Source organism: Rhinatrema bivittatum, chromosome 5, assembly GCF_901001135.1.
Source record: "Rhinatrema bivittatum chromosome 5, aRhiBiv1.1, whole genome shotgun sequence".
Taxonomy (NCBI): Eukaryota; Metazoa; Chordata; class Amphibia; order Gymnophiona; family Rhinatrematidae; genus Rhinatrema; species Rhinatrema bivittatum.
In genome coordinates, this window is record NC_042619.1 from 30,065,372 (window position 1) to 30,087,048 (window position 21,677).

At 49.3% G+C, this 21,677-nt stretch overlaps 1 protein-coding gene across 2 annotated transcripts in view; it reads right to left on the reverse strand.

Annotated features, from left to right (window-relative positions):
* The window catches only part of INTS4 (integrator complex subunit 4), a 133,970-nt gene that overhangs the window by 48,206 nt on the left and 64,087 nt on the right, over positions 1-21,677 (reverse strand). The window contains exons 11-14 of one of the 2 annotated variants that reach the window (XM_029602193.1): positions 14,114-14,319; positions 3,971-4,113; positions 1,497-1,612; positions 404-537 (exon numbers count right to left, since the gene is read on the reverse strand). In XM_029602193.1, coding sequence (XP_029458053.1) covers positions 404-537; positions 1,497-1,612; positions 3,971-4,113; positions 14,114-14,319 — 599 coding nt within the window. The remainder of the gene's footprint in view (positions 1-403; positions 538-1,496; positions 1,613-3,970; positions 4,114-14,113; positions 14,320-21,677) is intronic. The other variant, XM_029602195.1, reaches the window with a different exon arrangement.

Here is a 21,677-nt window from a genome sequence, read left to right on the forward strand (position 1 = left end):
GGAGGCGGGGATTGGGACCAGCAGGCAAGCCTCTGCGGTCCCTTCCCAGAGCACAAACAAAACACACCTATCGTCCTACCACAAAAGTCCTATCCTTTTTTTTTTTTTTTTTTTAAACACCTAATAACTAGGCCCTCAACAGACTGTAGGATTTTGCACCCTCTCCACCTGCTAGGAGACAGAAGAATACTGCCAGACTGTAGGTGGCACCAGCCTATATGTAGGCGGAGTTTTTTGTTTATAAACTTCTGTCTCCATCTGCTAGAGGGGGGGCAAAACCCAGGAGTCTGGACTGATCCTGGTACGTACAGGGAACAGGGAATCGCAGATTCTTATGTTGCTGTCAACAGTCACTGGACAATACAAATTTAAACAGAAAACCAGAATAATGGTCTGGGCTTACGCTGAGTGGAGGCACCAAATGGGAAAGGCTGTCACGTAGGTAGGCATAGTGCCGGAAGGTGTGGTCCGAGAACAGGGCTGGCATCGTCGGACAGGTTTTCGCAGCATTGAAAATGAGGACCAAAACGGCAATATCTAAAGAAATGGGTTGTTAAGTATTCTTTTATAGCAAAGAGAAGAAACCCTCTGTGGTTCTGTGCCAAACATATACAGCGTAAACTATCTTTAAAAGAGGCAAGGAAGTCAGCACTGTTACCAGCAGACAGAACGCCCTTTATTCCACAGCCAGCATTCAGTCCTGTGCACCTGTCTCTGCTTACCCCCTGACCCTCTGTTACCACTGGGCTTTGGACGCCCTTAGCCTTTGGAAAAACCAGGCGTGGAGCTCTTTTGTTTCCACCATATTCATTAACCGCTACCAACACACATCATCTTAACAGGTGTCTTAAAAAATGGAACCCAAACGTTCTCTGTGATATCCTCGTAAAAAATTGTAAGTAAATTATCAGCCATGGGGGAGGGTTTGAAGATCCCAAAATATCTGAGATAGTGTCTGCAGGAATGGATTTGATGTGTCTTACTGCAGGAACCAAAATGCTAGCACCTATATGCTCAGCCTAAATAAGAAGTCATACGATCAACACTTTCACCAAAAATCTATTTTTCTCAGAAACCTGGCTAATGTGTCCCACTCCTCAGGCAGAGTCAGCACTCACAGTCCTCAGGGCATGGAGATCCGGGTGCCACTGAGACGGCATCTACCGATCGGCTTTCGGATGCGGCTGGAGGGCTCTGCATTCTGTGCGCCTCAGCTGGGAGTCTCGTTACAATGTCCAATCTGCTCGGGAGGAAAAAGGGACAAAAATCCTCATCTGACCTCAGTGAAGGCCAGGCATATTCTGTCTTCCCTCTGCCACATCAGTATAACAGCAACCTAGGCCTAGGTCGATTCAAACTCAGCTAGAAGTCTGGAGAAAAGAGGAAGCATCTTAGGCCCTACCCCCCAAAAACCTTTGGAGGTGATGTGGCAAAACCTGGCACATACAGCAAGCAGCATTACGCTGTGAGTGTGCGCCACGTAACACGAAGGATACAAGCTGGGTCATCCATGTCGGGCTCTGGGGTGTCAAAAAAAGGATGCGTGCTCAGCAACTCTGGAACTAAGGGAAGGACCAGGGTGGGGTGCCGGCTTCCGAGGAACTTCAAGCACCTGCCGAGAAATTCAGAGCTAAGCAAGAAAAGGACCAACGTCGGTCACCGTACATCAGGACTGAAACCTGAGCAACTACCTACTGTTCTGGTATCTCTCTTTCTCCTTGCACTAAATGGTTACAAAACACGCTGCAAGAAAACATTATCTGATAATGATAAGTAACAATAAAACTCGGTGGCACTGGGTAGCCCGGTGGAAGAGCTGGGTCCAATTTCCAGCTCAGGGCTTCCGTTCCCCATTTTGGCCAGGACTGGGGATGCCATGAAGGCTTGCACTCACAACCCCTGGGGGGGGGAGGGAGGGGGAGCAGGTGAGAGGAGAAGCCACAGCCCTCATGCAATGGCAACACAAGGGGTTGGTCATTTTCAAATGGCTTTTTAACAAAACTGCTAGCCCGACATGCAGGCAAGCGTACGCTCAAAGGTTTACCTGGAATGAGCGGAGACATTCCCGGGGACGGCGCTGGGGAGGGCTTTGCGCACTTATGTGCCTACCACTTGGGAAGTTTCAAAATTATGAGCGTAAAATTTCTTTACAATTTTACCGCACTCGTAAGGGAAAACTGTAATCGTGCGCGGGTTACACCCCAGGTCCGCTTTGAAAATTTGTGAAACTCACCTGCGGGGGGGCCCCCCCCCCCCCCCCCCAGCTGCAGCGTGGCTCCCGGCCGAGGACAGCTGCAGCAACGAAGGGACTTAAAGAGGAAGCAGGGGAAATCCCCAGAGAGCACTGGATTTTCACCCCCTGGCTCCAAGTGGCAAAAGGACACTGCTGGGTCAGCAAGACCCCGCCACAATACCTAGGGGAGCAACCTTGAATCCTTCTCGCTCTCAGCAGCTGTAATCAAGCGTCAGCAAATCACCTCAGCAGCAGGAACCTATTCACAATTGTTTTTTTTTCTTCCATATGCTCAACGCGTTTTGTTGAACTGTATGTTACGTCACCGCAATTCTGCATCGTTTGCGTGCAATGAAAGCATGAAGGCAGGCCAGATTATTTCCAACCCAAATAAGTTTGTTTTCGGACTACTGGCAAAGGATCAGGGAACAGCCCCCAGAAACCTGGTACTTGTTGCGGTTCCTTCATTTGCCCTTGGAGAGGGTCAAGTCTCCAAAGGAATTCATCTGCGTGAAACGGCTAGTCAAACAATTGCTGCCTTCTGGCCGGCTAAAAACACGTGTGGCCTTCTAGCCGGGCTGCAAGGAAGGGCTCTCAGATGCATTTTCATTGGGGGTCTGGGGGGGGGGGGCAGAAAACAGCTCACAGGCATGACCTTTTCACAAGTACGCGTGCTCTTTCTCCCCCCTCGGCCGCCTGCACAAAAGATGCTTCTGGCACGTGTAATTTACAGCAATTTTCAAAGACAAAGTGACCAACAGCACCTTTACAAGTTGGCGGACTATTTTAAAAAACTGCCCCTAGAACAGCTTGAAAACTAACGATTCTGCATGTTTTCTGCCTGCTTCCAGGTTTTCTTGGCCTTTTTACCCCATATCCCTCGCCATCAGCTTTCTCTGCCCCTTTACCCTGAAGGTAGATGTTTTCTATTCTTGTCCTTTGAGTTCGGCTCAATCTCCATTCTCCCTGCTAATCTGATTTGAAAAAGTTACAATACATTTCTTTCTGAGGAGTGACTGTGGAGACCGAATGCTTAGGACAGGCCCCCCCCCACGCACGTGTCTCGGTCTCATGCTAACACGTGTGCCACCATCTGTTCCAGCAAGAATTTCTATTTTGTATTGCCATATAAGAAACAGGCTTAAGCATGCAAGGGAGAGGCAGAATACGGGACCACTGCCAGCCAACCTAAGGGGTGGGATGGGGTTGGGGGGGTCAGGCAGGTAGGGGGAAAAGGAAGAATAATTACCAACTGGTCCTGTGGAAGCCCCCTTGGTCCCAAAAGCACCAGCAAGGGAGGGAGCACAAGGCTATCACCTCAGAGCAGAAATCCTCTCGCTCTCTTTCTTGTTCCAAATCAGCCGAGGACCTTCCTGCCAATATTTTCTCTTCAGCCGACCAGGCCGCAGACCACTGCGTGGGATGCTTGCCTATCATCAACTGCAGACAGAGAATACTGGCAGACTAGTGTCAGCATGAAGATAAATAAGGAGTGACACCAGCGAGCATGTTGATCTGTCTGCATTTGCTGGTCGGCATGCATAACTCACTTGTCTGTCCTGGTCTGACCGGATGAAAGAGAAAACCAAATCTTTTTGCTTACTAAGACTTTACAAAGATGCTGGGAAGGGGCGGCAGCTTCACAGCCTTTAATAGTGTTACAAGTACTGGAGAGAAATGCTCAGCATGGCAGAGAGGGGGCAAGGACCGATAGAGAAAGGAAAACTGGGTGCTTACTTCCATATGGAGTCCCTGTCGGTAGGGTACTTGGCAAGATTTTTCAGTAGCTCCACCAGAGCAAGGTGAATGCCTTCTTTCGTAGATACATTGGTGTAACAGAGCAGCTCATGGAGAGCTTCTCTAATATCGCGGGAAGAATCCTACAAAACAAGAATCAATCATCGTCGTAAGCTACAAACATAATTCACTCATTTAATCATTTGCTCTCAGCCAGACCTGGAGCGGACTATATCCCTGTCTTTCCTTGTGTAAAGAGATGACTGCTGTACGCTGCACCAAACCTGGGGCAGACTATACCCCCGAGTCTCTCTGTGTAAGGAATAATGTGAAATTACTTCTTACCTGATAATTTCCTTTCCCTGAATACAGTCAGATCAGTCCAGATGAATGGGTTCTGCATGCCAACCAGCAGATGCAGAGAGAGATCAACAGGCTTGCAGATGTCACTCCTTATATAAGAACATGCCATAGTGGGTCAGACCAAGTGTCCATCGAGCCCAGCATCCTGTTTCCAACAGTGGCCAAACCAGGCCATAAGAACTTGGCAAGCACCCAAAAACTAAGTCTATTCCATGTTACCGTTGCTAGTAATAGCAGTGGCTATTTTCTAAGTCAACATCTGTATTGACACCAGCCTGCCAACTTTAACACACTCAACAATGTAGTCACTATACTAGCTTTCTTTTTAAACCAATGGTCTTCCAGAAGAAACAGGAAGCCAGAAACAGAAATGAAAGAGGGATGTGCAACTAGCAGAAAAAGAAAGCACTCACATTTTTTTTCACTGGGCTACTCACCTACCCTTATTTGCCCACAAGGACATCTTCTGTAACAAAGACAGAGAAGTAAGATATTGAAGATACCAATACCATAGAGAGGGTCCTGGCCTCCATCCAGTCCAGACGAACAGGATGTACACAAGCTACTCCCTTATAGGGCGGGATGCTGCCCAAGACCCTCACAAAACTGCCAAGGCTGTCTCCTCTCTAGCCCTGACATCCACACGGCAAAACTTAGTAAAAGTATGCAAAATAAGACCAAGTTGCTATTTTACAGATCTCCAAAGGACAAAAGGCGTAGTCCTTGCCATCCATCTATTTACTGATTGAAGGTGAGGAGATAGACTGAGACAGATGAGGGAACCAGATAACTTTGGATCCCGTCCCTTGCAACCAACAGCAAAGATACCCTACCAGCAAGCACCTGGAACTCAGATAACTTCTGAGTCAAGCAAATAGCGACCAGGAAATCTGTCTTCAAGGTAAGCAGCCATAGAGAGAGAGTCTTTAGAGGGGCAATCCTGCCAAGAAAGTCAAAACTTTCTTGAAATCCTGCCAAGAAAGTCAAAACTAAAGTCAGATCCCAGAGCAGGGTTGAAATTTGAAGCGGGGGCCTAATATGCTTCACGACCCTCAAGAAAGGTAAATCTGGATGAAAAAACATTGGTCTATCTTGAATCCCCCCCCCCCCCCCCCCCATAACAAGATGAAGAGCTGCCCCCTGCACCTTCAAGATATTCACATCCAAGCCTTTAGAGAGACCTTCCTGAAAAAAAAAAATATATAAAATCAATGGACCCGAGAAGTTCCCAGGAGCACACAGATGTCCAATACACCAGTCCTTGAACACTCTCCATAGACAAACATCCACCAGGGATGTGAAATTTTCCTAGCCATCTGGAAAATGATGAAGAAAGGCTATAACAACCTGTGGTGGCCAATCATGCAAACCATAAAATAAATTCAATCCAGATCCTACTGAAAAATGGTACCTGGAAGTCTTAAAGGGTTACCAGAAGACAGATGATCAAGATCCGAAGACCACAATAGATGTGGCCAATCTGGATCTACATGATGAGCAACCCACTGAAGTACCCTGCCTATCAGGAGCCAAAGGGGAAACATGTAAAGAAGTTTCTCCATCGATCAATCCTGTACTAGGCCACTAAGCTCAGGCGAAAGTCTCTCCCTCTTTTGACTGAAAACTTGTACACCTTCGCATTCTTACTGGCCAACATTAGATCCAAATCCAGCAGACCCCGTCTGACAGCAATTACATCAAAGGTTCTGTGAGGGAGAGACCATTGCTATATTCTTGGAGTATAATGGACGGGTGTTGTTTCTGTTCATTGTAGGGTAATTGCCCTCTGAGGAAGCCCAGTGGGGCAAAATGAGGGTCCCTTGTCGGGGAAGATCATATTTGACATCTTTTAAAAGACCTTTGGAACAAGAAAGGGGAAGATCTTGTTTGACATGTTTGAAAGACCTTTTTCAAAACTTCAAGGGAAATATTCAGATTTAATGGAAGGTTTAGTGACATCAATGGGAGAGTTCTTCTAAAGCACAGGGGAAAGTCGATGGGTTTCATGGGCTCTAAAAATACAGGGAGCCGTTGAGTTTTTATATGTATGAATGTGGTTGAATATGAATGGGGGAGATCATTTATTTATTTAATTTCTTTTACTATACCGATGCTCAAGACTAGGTCTTATCGTACCGGTTTACAATGTAACTGAGGGGAAACCATGGATCATGGAGTAAATGATGTTGGTTTTTAGTGGGATTTTGGATGAAAAATTCATGAGGCAATAGGATTATTCCTTATTATGTGATAGCAATATTTGTGTATTTTTTACATTGTTAAAATTGAGAGATAATGTTATTGTCTATGACATATTGTTAAAATTGCACTGTGTCGGGTATCTTCACATATTCATGAAGCTGTTGTAATAAATTTTGTATAATTTGTTATTTCTTTATAAACAATCGACCATTTCTCATTTGCATTTTAAGGTTGTGTTTTGTCATTGGAAGTGATGTGTAATTTCACCTGCTCAAGTTTTGTTTTACCTATTAGGTTACTTATCTGGGGTATTCCAGGAATGAAATTTAACAGGTAAATACCAATTTTCTTTTCCTGTTCGTATCCCAGGCAAGTCCAGACAAGTGGGATGTACCCAAATTCCCCTAAACTGGGCGGGAACACAATCACTTCAAACCGCACTTCCTCCGGCACCCGAACATCCAGTCAGTAATGACTGCTGAAAGTATGAAGCAAAGATCATGTCGCTACTCGACGGATGTGCTGCGGAGAAATCAGCTGACACGCCACCCAAGAAGCTGCTTGTGCCAGAGTAGAATGCGCAAGCAGCCCCTCCAGAACCAGCCGTCCATTACACTTATACACTGATATGACTGCTTCTTTTAGCCATCGCGCAATTGTGGCCTTAGAAGCCTTTACTTCTTTGCATCACTAGACAACACGAAGAAATGATCTGGTCTCCTAAAACTGTTAGTGACTTTAAGATACCGCAACAACGTTCAGCAAACATCCAATAAATGAAGCTCCCTTGCACGCGGCTTAGCCGCATCCAAATGTTGAAATGTGGGGAGCTCCACCATCTAGCTAATATAAAACAGAGATGCAACCTTCGGCAAAAAAGAAGGCACCATTCCAACAAGATTCTGTCATCTGAAATCCAAAGGAAAGGATCTTTACATTACAAGGCCTAAAGTTCAGAAATCCTTCTGCTTGAACAAATCACCACCAAGAAAACTGCTTTCAAAGTAAGATCCTTCAGATATATCTGTCTCAAAGACTCAAAACGGAGGTCCACACAGAACCCCAAGGACCAAATTAAGGTTTCAGAAGGGCACATTCTGTGGACCACAGTGTGCAAATGCTTCACATCCTTAAGAAAGCAAATCACATCTGGATGCAAAGCTAGAGGTATCCCCCTGAACCTTACCTTGGATTCAGCCTAAAGCTGCCAGCTGCCCTCGTAGTGTTATAAGCCACACCTTTTACTAGACCCTTTTGTAAAAATCCAAATATGAGACCCTGCCACACACAGAGTCAAGATCTTCCACTAGATACCACATTTTAAACACTCACCTCACTGTGACATAAGCCAGTGAAGTGAATGGTCTCCTGGCTTGAAGCAACATAATAATAACTGCTTCCGAGTAACCTTTTCAACGCAAACATCTCCTTTCAAAAGCCAGGCTACCAGACAAAAGCGATCCACCTGATCCAAGAAGATTGGCCCTTGATGAAGTAACCCCTACAGATGTCCTAAGCCTTAGGGGCCCGTCCACTGCGAAATTTAGGAGATCCACAAATCACAGCCCATGTGCCCACTCCAGTGCTACTACAACCACTCTTCCTGGCTGCCTCTCTCTATGTCACAATACTCTCTCTATAAGAAAAATGTATAACAGGATCCCCGTTGGCCATGGAAAGAATAGAGAGTTGAGTCCCTCAGATCCAACCTCTCACTGGTGACTGAAGAATCATTGCGCCATCAGGTCTAACTGGGGAAAACCCTACCTGGCCCAAATGAGATCCACGGTCTCTGTGGAGAGCTCCCATTCTTCCAGATCTATCTCCTGCCAGCTGAGGTAGTCCACTTGCACATTGTCCACTCTGGCTACATGAGATGCCCTAGTCCCATCAAGTGCTGATTCGCCCAGAGAAAAAAAACTCCTGGGCCTCCTGAACCACCGTGCGAAGCTGTGCCTGCTTTGGTGAATGATATACACCACTGCGGTCGCATTTTACGAGAAAACTAGCACTGCCTGATCTTGCACTCGTGGAAGAAAACATAGTCCATAACGCTTCCACTGGCGACCTCCGACCTTGGGCAGTGTGCAGCCCCCAACCTTAGAGGATGGCAACTGTGATCACCACCACCCAGACCGGAATTTCCAATTCCATTCCTCTCTCCAAATTTGGACAAGAAAGCCACTATAATAGACTGGAACTAGAGCTTTCCTGAAGTGGAAGATGTAGTAGGCCAGATGGACAAACTAAAGAGCAGCAAATCACCTGGACCGGATGGTATGCATCCTAGGGATCAGAAGGAACTAAAAAATGACATTTCAGATCTATTAGTTAAAATGTGTAACCTATCATTAAAATCATCCATTGTACCTGAAGACTGGAGGGTGACCAATGTAACCCCAATATTTAAAAAGGGCTCCAGGGGGTGATGCAGGAAACTATAGACTAGTGAGTCTGACTTCAGTGCCGGGAAAAATAGGGGAAACTATTCTAAAGATCAAAATCACAGTGCATAGAGAAAATCATAGTTTAATGGAACATAGACAGCATGGATTTACCCAAGGGAAATCTTGCCTCATAAATCTGCTTCATTTTTTTGAAGGGGTTAATAAACATGTGGATAGAGGTGAACCAGTAGATGTAGTGTATTTGCATTTTTAGAAGGCATCTGACAAAGTCCCTCATGAGAGGCTTCTAAGAAAACCAAAAAGTCATGGGATAGGAGGTGATGTCCTTTCGTGGATTATAAACTGGTTAAAAGACAGGAAACAGAGTAGGATTAAATGGACAATTTTCTCAGTGGAAAAGGATAATCAGTGAAGTGCATCGGGTATCTATACTTGGACCGGTGCATTTCAATATAAATGATCTGGAAAGGAATATGATGAGTGAGGTAATCACATTTGCAGATGATACAAAATTATTCAGAGTAGTTAAATCACAAGCAGATTGTGATAAATGGAAGGAGGACCTTGCAAGACTGGAAGATTGGGCATCCAAATGGCAGATGAAATTTAATGTGGACTTTTGCAAGATGATGCATATAGGGAAAAATAACCCATGCTATAGTTACACAATGTTAGGTTCCATATTAGGCGTCATAGTGGATAACACATTGAAATAGTCAGCTCAGTATGCTGCGGCAGTCAAAAAAGCAAACAGAATGTTAGGAATTATTAGGAAGGGAATGGTGAATAAAACAGAAAATGTCATAATGCCTCTATCGCTTCATGGTCAGACCACATCTTGAGTACTGTGTACAATTCTGGTCGCCACATCTCAAAAAAGATATAGTTGCACTGGAGAAGGTACAGAGAAGGGCAACCAAAATGATAAAGGGGATGGAATGGTTCCCCTATGAGAAAAGCCTAAAGAGGTTAGGGCTGTTTAGCTTGGAGAAGAGACTGCTGAGGGGGGGATATGATAGCGGTCTATAAAATCATGAGAGGGCTAGAACAGGTAAATGTGAATTGGTTATTTACTCTTTATGAAAACAGAAGGACTAGGGGGCATGCCATGAAGTTAGCAAGTAGCACATTTAAAACAAATCGGAGTAAATTATTTTTTACTCAATGTACAATTAAGCTCTGGAATTTGTTGCCAGAAGATGTGGTTAATGCAGTTAGTGTAGCTGGATTTAAAAAAGGTTTGGACAAGTTCTTGGAGAAGTCCATTAACTGCTAATAAACAAGTTGACTTAGGGAATAGCCACTGCTATTACTGGCATCAGTAGCATGGGATCATTGTCTGGGTACTTGTCAGGTACTTGTAACCTGGATTGGCCACTGTTGGAAACAAGATGATGGGCTTGATGGACCTTTGGTCTGACCCAGTATGGCAACTTCTTATGTTCTTAAACTGAAAATCCCCGACAGAGGACTCCACCAGGACAAAAGCACTCTCTGAAGGGGCCACATGTGAACAAACGCTCATGGAACTAATTCCAGTGTAGATGCCATAGAATCCAGGACCTGTAAATAATCCCAGACCCTGGATACTGAAAACCTTAGCAGCCGACAGGCCTGAACCTGTAACTTCATCACCCTGTCTGAAGTGAGGAACACCTTGCCCATTTGGGTGTTAAATTGTGCCCACATGTAGTCCAGCCATTGGGATGGAACTAGATTGCTCTGTTAGGTTCACCACCCAGCCTAGAAACTGCAACATCCGCATGATTCACTGAACCAAATGACAACACTCCAATTTTGATTTTGCTCAAATGAGCCAGTCATCCAAGTAAGGCTGAATTAGCATTCCTTCCTTTAGCAGCGCTGCGGCTACTATCACCATCACTTTGGTGAAAAAACGTTGTGTTGTTGCCAATCCAAATGGAAGAGCCTGAAATTGACAATGCTCTCCCAGCACTATAAACTTCAGGGACTTTTGATGCTCTAGCCATCTGAGAATGTGCAGATAGGCTTCTGTTACATATGACGCCAGGAACTCTCCCTTGCAAACCGCAGCTATCACCGCTCACATCATCTCCATCTGAAAACATGGCACTCAAAGCACCACATTGACCTTCTTCAGATCCGAATGGGCCAGAAGGTATCTTCCATTTCTGCAACCACGAAGTAGACAAAGTACCTTCCTTGGACTTGTTCCTTCAGAGGAACTGGCACTATCACCTCCAGGCTTTTAGCCACTGCAACATATCCCGCACTGCCTCTCTTTTTGACGTGGGATGTACATGGAGATATTATGGAGGCTTCATGGACTAGCCAAGCAAATTCTAAAGCATAGCTATCTATCATCACCTCTAGAACCCATTGATCCAGAGTGATCTTGATCCACTCCTCGTAAAAGAAGACCAATTGCCCCCCGACTGCTTCCAGGGAAGACTGACCAGGCCTGTTTAATTGCATGGCCTTACTTCTTCTGGTTCCTTATTCAGAACTATCTTGGGCAGATCCATGTGTCCCCTGAAAGGACTGTTGTCTTCCCAACCCTTGCCTTTACGAGGAAGAACGTCTGTTGGCCAGAGGATCCTTTGCACGGATGACGGTATTTGCCCAGAAAACCTTTCCTGCTCCCAATCGGCTAGTGCTCGGGCCACTTATGGCCCTTTGACTCACCCAGGAGCTTTACTAGCTGCTCCAATTCTTCCCCAAACAACAGTTTGCCTTTGAAAGGGAGATAACCCAGCTGAGGCTTGGACCATAAATCCGCTGACCAATTGTGCAGACAGAGGAGATGCAGAGACTAAATGGCCGACACCATGTTTCATGCTGACGGATGCAGCGAGCATACAAGAGATCATCAATGTAGGCCAACCCCATACCCATGCACTCCATCCACTTCGCAACGGCTGACGGACCTGCCTCAGACACCAGGAGCTGTTGAACCCAGCACCACACGCCATGAAGCTACTGTAAACAGCAGCCTGGAAGCCCAAAGCAGAGACCTTGCTCATTTTCTGGAGAACTTTCAACCGGCTCGTGCCTTGAAGCTATTACATATTTCCTTGTCCCTACATGAATGGCAACGTTTCCCATGCTTCGCGAACATTGCCTTGTGCTAACGGCACTTGTCAACTTCCCACACAACTGAGAAACCATTCCACCGAGGATCCCCGCCATTCCCCTGCCAGTGCCACAGCTGCCAAGCAGGCCCGACTCCCAGCATTCGGCCTGACTTTCTTTTTCTTATAACCAAATATTCCCTTAACAATAGTCAAAGGCCAAGAGCCAAGGGAGAGGTGAGTAACAGCTGCGTGGAAACAAAGAGTCAGACCACTGGCAATCTCCCCACAGCCACCAGGCTGAGACCAATTAGAGTTACCAACCCCCTGCTCGCCCTACTCTCCCTGGGTGATAGCCCTTCAAAGAACCTAACACTCCAGGGAACCAGATTCCCAAAACTAATTTTTTTTTTTCAAGAAGAGACTAGCAGAGACCTCTGGAGGATCTTTTTGCACCGCTCTTCTCTAAGAAGGCCTTGTGCTTAAGGAAAAACTCAAGATGAAAAAGGTTCTTGCCCATGGGTATGGCCAGAAGAACCCCTCCCCCCAACATGAGGCATTAGTAGGGTATTTGTAGCATCCTCCCTTGCAGAGCTCTGCAACATGGAGGCATCTTCCAAAATGGCCGCCGTTCCTGCCATCAATGAGCCTGCTTGAGGGTAACAAGTAGCTCGCAGCTGCTGCTGCTACTTCCCCCAAGTGACATCCGCAGACCGGGTTTCTCCCAAAGGTCCCTCCTCACTGCCCTTGCACAAGTACCGAGAGAAGACAATCCCACCATGGTCCTCCAGGCCGCATAGTGCTCCCAGCACCACCTCACTGCAGCCAGTTTGAGCCTAAACACTGCGGGGGAACTGAAGCAACAATTGTGCCTGAATCATTTTCTCACCCTCTGTGCAGTTAAAATTCCTTCACTGGTTCCCACACCAGAAAACTTACTGCACAAGCTCCTTCGTTGTCCAGTGGCACCATGCAGCTCCCAGCACTGCCTCTGACATTTTCTTTTTAGATTTCATTAAAGTGACCAAGCCCCAAAATAGGAACAGACAAATAAATTAGAAAACACTTCCCTTTAGTTGATCTTGCTCTGAAGAGAACTGGAGGAAGAGGCGCAGGGTATGAGGGAGCCAGCGCCACTGGTTATCAAACTCTCCTAAAGGTCCGGGCAGAAGCGAAAGAAGGGCCATCGACCCCCCCCCCTGCTTGCCCTGCTCTATCAGGGGGATGGGTCCTCCTCAGAACCTAGCACCCCTAGGAGCAATTCTCCTCTCTCATCTTTTCATTTTATTTTATTTTTAACTCCTCTACCATCTGCTGGAGACAGAGAAATACTGGGGGACTGCAAGTGGCACTCTGTTATATAGCAGTGTCTAAAAAGATTTTATTTTCTGCCTCCATCTGCTGGTAGGGATGCAAAACCCAATCGTCTGGACTGATCTGGGATGTGACATGCAAAAACAGCCTAAAACCTTTTCTCTGAAACCAGTCAGCTACTCAGAACCAAATCATTAGGAAATGACTGACGTTGAAGACAACGGCAACCCCTAGTGCTTATACTCATACAACCCTGGACTCTGATCCTGAGAGATGCTGAAAGCAAACCTAAGCTGCTCACCCTGAATGAACTCCGTAAGAACTGCAGTCCCTGAATTGTGCTAAATGTCATTACTTTTCTGTCTGTATCACCTATCACCTGATATTTTCTGGAATCATACACTCTTTTATGCCCTCCCTCCGAAATGAAAGGTTCTCAGCCCTCGGGCATCTACCACCCTCCCTCTCCATCTGCTTCCATCTACTTTCTTTTCAAGGCTATAATCTGCTTCCTACATATTGGGTTACAACAAACCAATCGACAGTTTCAATGGAAGTAATGAAGCGAATGGCTGAAAATTTAGATTCATCAATTGAAGAATTCCTTCCTCCTCATTCTAGATCTGTAATTTTGAACATGAAAGGATTTTTAACTCACATTTCCTTTACCTTAATCTACTCAATGAAAAAGGGACTTAATTAAAAAAAAGAGGAATGTAATTGCAAACTTTGGGTGTTTGGGCAGAGCCCTCTGTTGATACAAGGGCTGAGGCAGTGGCGGTGATCTCAGACCAGACACTGACCTCCAGCACTGCCAGCACTGTGTCCAGCTGATCTTCTCGCAGGGTAATGTTGTTGGAGATTTTCCTCATGGTGTGTATGGACTGTAACCGCACCTCCTCAATCTCATCGTTGAACATGTCCACCAGGAAATCCAGACATTTCTCCGCAAAAGACGGGGAAGACTGGGCCAGCATGCAGAGGGCCTCCACAGCAGCAATGCGTACTTCTACAGGGCAGAAAGGAGATAAGAAACATACCCTTTTGGCTTCAGCTAAAAGCAAAGATGCTTACCTGTAACAGGTGTTCTCACAGAACAGCAGGATGTTAGTCCTCACATATGGGTGACATCATCAGGATGGAGCCCAATCACGGAACACTTTTGTCAAAGTTTCTAGAACTTTGACTGTCACCTACTGGGCATGCCCAGATTAGCACCAACCCTGCAGCCAGCAGGGTTCCCCCTTCAGTTTTGTCTTATAGTAAAAAGTACATGCGAAAAATAAAAAGGAAAACGTAAACGAACCCAACTCATTGGGGTGGCGGGCGGGTTTCGTGAGGACTAACATCTTGCTGTCCTGTGAGAATACCTGTTACAGGTAAGCAACTCTGCTTTCTCACAGAACAAGCAGGATGGTAGTCCTCACATATGGGTGAGTACCGAGTTGAGGATGCCCGAGCAATGCACCAAATGTACCCAAAGACGTGCAACAGGCACAACAACTGGGGTGGAATTTGGTGGAGGGTATCCTGAACCCTACCGGGTTGGCGGAAGGATGTTGGTACCTCAGTTCGCAAATAAGTTGCGTAGCACAGACTGGCCGAAGATGGAATCTTGTCTGCCAGCTTTGTCCAAACAATAATGGGCTGCGAAGGTGTGGAGAGAACTCCAGGTAGCAGCCTTAAAGATGTTAGCAAGCGGCACCGAGCGTAGGTGCTCTACTGATGTTGCCATGGCCCTGATAAAGTGTGCTTTAACTTGAAGCGGAATGCCTGCCTGTTGGTAACAAAAGGAAATACAGTCCGCTAACCAGGAGGAGAGAGTCTGCTTACCCACAGGTTTGCCCAATTTATTTATTTATTTTATTATTTTTTATATACCGACATTCGATCTCAATCAGGATATCACACCGGTTTACATTCAGGTACTGTAGGTATTTCTCTATCCCCAGAGGGCTTACAATCTTTAATGGGATCGAAGGAAACAAACAATTGAGTGCATTTCCTGTGGGCAGCTGTACGGTCTAGATAAAATGCTAGAGCCCGTTTACAGTCAAGGGTATGCAGAGCCGTTCTCCTGGATTTGAATGGGGCCTGGGAAAGAAGGTGGGTAATATAATGGACTGATTGATATGAAACTCCAATACTAGCTTAGGCAAAAACTTAGGGTGAGTGCGGAGTACTACCCTGTCATGCAGAAGTTTAGTGTAAGGCAGGTAGGTGAGATGGCGGAGATCACAGGATAGGAGAGGCTCAAATGGCGGTTTCATGAGCCGCCCCAAAACCAAGTTGAGGTCCCAGGAAGAGGCTGGAGGACGTAGTGGAGGCTTGATGGGGAGCAAGCTCTTCAAAAAGGAAAATTAGTTTCTTACCTGATAATTTTCGTTCCTGTAGTACCAAGGATCAGTCCAGGACACCTGGGTTGTGACTCCGCACCAGTAGATGGAGACAGACTAAAACTTGTGGGCGGAGCCATATATGCCCCTGTGCCAGTCACAGCCCCTCAGTCTTACGGAATGTCAAAGTAGAACACAACCAGAGAAGTAAACCAAACTAGATACCGCTAACTAACGGGGAAAGAAACACCCCTTCTGGAAACGGACTCTCCAACCGAGAGAGCGAACAAGCGGAACAGAGCAAATCAAAAACACAGAGCGGACTCTCCATTACTTCAGCGCAGCACTGCGGGCGGGATCCTGGACTGATCCTTGGTACTACAGGAACGAAAATTATCAGGTAAGAAACTAATTTTCCTTTCCCTGTACGTACCAGGATCAGTCCAGGACACCTGGGATGTACCAGAGCAACCTACTGAGGGTGGGAAGCAGAGAGTCCCGCTCGGAGTACCCTCTCTCCAAAACCCCCAGAATCGGTAGCCCGGACATCCAGCCGGTAATGCCGGATAAAAGTATGCAACGACTTCCAGGTGGCCGCCCTACAAATCTCTTGAGGCGACACCTGAGAAGCTTCCGCCCAAGACGCTGCTTGAGAACGAGTCGAGTGAGCTCGCAGCCCCACGGGAAGAGGTTTGCCCCGGATCAAGTAAGCCGAACCAATGGCCTCCTTGAGCCAACGAGCAATCGTTGTGCGGGACGCTGTAGCTCCTTTCTTTGGTCCAGAGAACAGTACAAACAGATGATCTGTGACCCGAAACGGATTAGTGACCTCCAGATATCGGAGAAGGGATCTCCGCACGTCAAGCTTCCGTAACTCCCTCTCTTCAGTAGCAGAGGAGTCTCCGCACGCAAAAGCGGGCAACTCCACCGATTGATTAACGTGAAAAGACGAGACCACTTTCGGTAGAAAGGAAGGGACCGTCCGTAAGGAAACCCCCGATTCAGAGATACGCAAGAAAGGTTCCCTACAGGACAGGGCCTGTAACTCGGAAACACGCCGTGCCGAGGCAATCGCCACTAAGAATGCCGTTTTTAAAGTGAGATCCTTAAGAGTCGCGCGTTTCAAGGGCTCAAACGGCGCCATGCATAGAGCGGAGAGAACCCAATTGAGGTTCCAAGCCGGACAAGGCAGACGTAACGGGGGGCGAAGGTGTTTAGCACCCCGAAGGAAACGAGCAATATCCGGGTGAATCGCCAGAGACTTACCTCGCAAACACCCCAGCGCCGCCACTTGGACCCGTAGGGAACTGCACGCCAGACCTTTGGCCAGACCCGCCTGGAGGAACGCCAGAACCTCAGCGACGGAAGCCGAAGTGGGGTCCACCCCGCGCTGCACGCACCAGTCCTCAAAGACAACCCAGACACGGACGTAAGCCAAAGACGTCGACTGCTTTCTGGAACGCAGTAGCGTGGCCACCACCGCATCTGAATAACCTTTTCTCTTCAGTCGATTCCTCTCAAAAGCCATGCCGCGAGACAGAAGTGATCCGCATCCTCCAAACAGACGGGGCCCTGATGGAGTAGGGCCGCCATTCCCTGGAACCGAAGGGGTGCCGCCACTGCCAGTTGTACGAGGTCTGCGAACCACGGCCGGCGAGGCCACTCCGGTGCCACCAAGATCACGTTGGCCGGATGCAACTCTATGCGCCGTAGAATCTTGCCGATCATCGGCCATGGGGGAAACACGTAGAGCAGCACATCCGTCGGCCAGGGAAGCACCAGCGCATCGACGCCCTCTGCCCCCCGCTCTCGACGTCGACTGTAAAATCGCGGGGCCTTCGCGTTGTGCCACGTGGCCATCAGATCCATGTGGGGCACTCCCCACATTTCGCAAATGAGAAGAAACGCTTCGTCCCCCAGCTCCCACTCTCCGGGATCTAGACGATGACGGCTGAGATAGTCCGCCTGCACGTTGTCGACTCCCGCAATGTGAGACGCTGCGAGGTTGCTGAGATGTAGCTCCGACCAGGCCATCAAGCGCTGAGCTTCCTCCGCCACCTGGGGGCTCCGGGTCCCCCCCTGCCGGTTGATGTATGCCACGGTGGTCGCATTGTCCGACAACACTCGGACCGCCTTTCCTCTCAGCAATGGTAGAAAAGCCTGCAGGGCCAGACGGACCGCTCTGGTCTCTAGGCGATTGATAGACCACTGGGCTTGCGACACCGACCATAGGCCTTGAACTGAGCTCCCTAGGCAGACTGCTCCCCAACCGGAGAGGCTGGCATCTGTGGTCACCACTGTCCAACTGGGCACCAGGAGGGAGACTCCGGCGGAAAGGTGACTGGGGTCCAGCCACCAACGCAGGCTGGATCTCGCGTGTCCCGCTAGAGGAAGTGGTAGGTGGAAATCCTCCGAGACCGGCTTCCAGCGGGAAAGCAAGGATGACTGTAAGGGTCGCAGATGAGCGAACGCCCATGGCACCAGCGCCAGCGTGGAAGCCATAGACCCTAGGACCGTAAGGTAGTCGCAGACACGTGGTTGGCGGAGAGACAACAAGCGTTGTACCTGAGTTTGCAATTTGACCATCCGTTCGAGGGAAAGAAACACCTTGCCCTGCTTTGTGTCGAAAAGAGCTCCCAGATATTCCAGGGTCTGCGTTGGTGTCAGATGACTCTTGCTGAAGTTGACCACCCATCCCAGGGACTGCAACAGATGGAGGACCCTGGCCACCGCCATCCGACACTGATCCTCGGATTTCGCCCGAATCAACCAGTCGTCCAGGTACGGATGGACATGGAGACCTTCTCGGCGCAGTTGAGCCGCCACCACGACCATCACCTTCGTGAAAATACGAGGGGCCGTTGCGAGCCCAAAGAGGAGCGCCCGAAACTGGTAATGCCGACCCAGAATGCAGAATCTGAGGAAGCGTTGGAATGACGGCTGGATACCTATGTGAAGATACGCTTCCGTGAGGTCCAGGGAGGCCAGAAACTCGCCTGGCCGGACCGCGGCGATGACGGACCGGATGGTCTCCATTTTGAAGCGAGGAACGCGTAGGCATCGGTTCACCCCTTTGAGATCCAGAATTGGTCGGGACGTGCCGTCCTTCTTTGGAACGATGAAGTAAATGGAGTAACGGCCCTTTCCTTGTTGGCTGACAGGAACGGGGGAGATGGCTCCCAAGTCCTCTAAGCGGCGGATGGTGGCTAGCACCGCCACTTTCTTCTCGGGAGCCTTGCAGGGTGACACAAGGAACTTGTCCACTGGAATGCGAGCAAAATCTAACGCGTAGCCGTGACTTATCACGGTGAGGACCCACTGGTCCGACGTTATCCCGGCCCATCTCTCGTAGAACGACAGCAACCGCGCCCCGACGTTGGGAACAGCGTGCCGAGGCTGCTGCGGGAGAAGGGCCGACCCTCTTTCATTGTGAAGACTTGGGCGCCGTGATGGCCAGGGCACCCCCTGGCCTACCAAAACGCCTCCCACGAAAGGACTGCTGCTGCTGCTGCTGCCACTGTGGGGTACGGGAGGAGGAAGACCTGAACGAGTGCCCCGACGACCTTTGAGGCCGCGCCCTCCTGGGCCCACGAAAGCGGGACCTGGCTGAAAAGGAAGGCCGCGACCTGGATCTATCTTCGGGCAACCTGAGAGCCCTATTTTCCCCCAGGGAAGCCATCAAGTCATCTAATTCCTTGCCGAACAGCAATTTACCCTTGAATGGCAGCGCCCCGAGGTGAGCCTTTGAAGAGCCATCCGCCGCCCAGTTGCGTAGCCACAGGAGGCGGCGAGCCGAGACCGACGCCACCATGGATCTAGACGAAGTGCGCAGTAGATCGTGGAGTGCATCTGCGCCATATGCTATTACCGCTTCCAACTTATCCGCTTGCGCTGCCTCGTCTGCCGAAAGGTCCGCATTGGCTTGAAGGACCTGAGCCCAGCGTAAGCCCGCTCTCAAAGCGAAATTCGTACACATGGCGGCCCGAATTCCTAGCGCTGAAACCTCAAAAATCTTCTTGAGCTGTACTTCCAGCTTCCTGTCCTGAAGGTCCCGAAGGGCTGTAGCACCCGTAACCGGGATAGTAGATCTTTTCGTTACCGCCGAAACCGCCGAATCCACCTTGGGAAACTTGAGAAGGTCCAGCGCATCCTCCGGAAGCGGGTAAAGTTTGTCCATGGCCTTGCTGACCTTCAACCCTAACTCCGGGGTGTCCCATTCCCGGAACATGATGTCTGTTGAGGAAAAATGGAACGGAAAAGCGACTGCTGGACCCGTGAGGCCTAACAGGACCGGATCCATGTTCGCTTCCTGACGAACCACCGCCGGAGGGGGGTTTATTCCCAGTTCCTGGATAATCGCTGGAATTAGAGGTGGCAATTCATCCCTACGGAAGAGCCTGACCACTTTGGGATCGTCTCCTTCCACAGCCTGTGAGCCTTTGGCTACGCCGGACGTAGCGGAGCCGTCCGCTCCTACATCGTCGGGCCCCTTCTGGATCTCTTCAGGGGAATCAGCGTCCTCCTCGGGGGAGGAATCGGTGTCGGCCTCCTGTGGGACGCCACGTGGAGGCCGCTTCCCCCGCGAGGTGCCCTGGGGCCCCTCCGCGACCCCCGAAGGCTTCCGGGACCTCTTCAGCGGTGGAGCTCTGCGAGCCTCACTCCGGCCGCGCTTGCTTTTTTTGTATTTTAGGACCTTGCGCAACAAAAGCGCAAGGTCCTCCGAAAAAGAGCCCGAATCCGATGAAAAATCATCGGGACTCCCCGGGGACCCTGTGTCCCCCGAGGGACCCCTTCCGACCGCGATTCGCTGCGGGGAAAGCGCGGGAGGCAAGGCCGAAGGCCCTGCCGATTCCCGCGCCATTTCGCGGCCCGTGGCCAAAATGGCCGCCACTCCCGCGCTGATCGGGAAAAGCTCTTGGGGCTTTTCTACGGCGCCCCCCCCCGCGCGGAGGCGATCGCGCGGGCCGAGAACGAGCCCCCCGAGGCGCCCCCGACGACCCCTCTCCGCCCGGGATGCAGGCCGCGCAGAGACTTTCGCGCGAAAGACGCGCGCGCGCCGAGCCACAGGCCCGGCAGACCGAGCCGCGAGGCATGCCGGCGAAGAGGCGCGAAGACGGAGCAGCAGGAGCGACGAAAACTGAAGAAAAAAATTCGAACGGCCTCCCCCCGTCGGTGGCGCCCCCCCCTGCGAGCGGCGCTGCGAAGCAAGAGAGAGCCGGCAGAAAATAAAACGAAACCTTTTTTTTTTTTTTTTTTTTTTTTTTTTTTTTTTAACAAAAAAACCTGTCGCTGTCCACGGTCCTGGAGCCCTAATCCAGCAGGGGTGAGTGAACCGGGCTCCCCGGTGTCACCCCTGACGCTGCTACTAGGCCAGCTGGGTCCTCGACCCTAGCAGCGGCCTCAACCAGGGGGGGGTGGTCCCCTCAGAACCTCACAACCCCCCTGGGAGGCAGGGCGAAAGGGACCTAAGGGACAATTTGGAAAATTACCCAAACAGAAAAACAACGTAGCCTAACTGGCCTAAGGAATCAAAAAGAACCGACCCTGACGGAGTACCAGAACCAGGGCAGGCAGGGCTGTGACCGGACCTGCACCATCTACTGGAGACAGAGTAAGACTGAGGGGCTGTGACTGGCACAGGGGCATATATGGCTCCGCCCACAAGTTTTAGTCTGTCTCCATCTACTGGTGCGGAGTCACAACCCAGGTGTCCTGGACTGATCCTGGTACGTACAGGGAAACCATGTTACAAGGGGTTGTACTGAAATAGGTACATCCCCGACCCCTTTATGGAAGGCGGCTACCGCACTGATATGTACCCTCCTTATAGAAGAAGTTTGGAGACCTGACTCTGACAGATGCCAGAGATAGTCCAAAAACTTCCGTGTGGAACAAGTGAAGGGATCGAAGGACTTGGAAGTACACCATACTTCCAAAAACCTGTTTCATTTGTAACGATAAGACTGCCTTGTGGAAGGCTTTCGTGAAGCTACCAGGACACGGGAAACCGGCTCTGAAAGGTTAAGAGGTT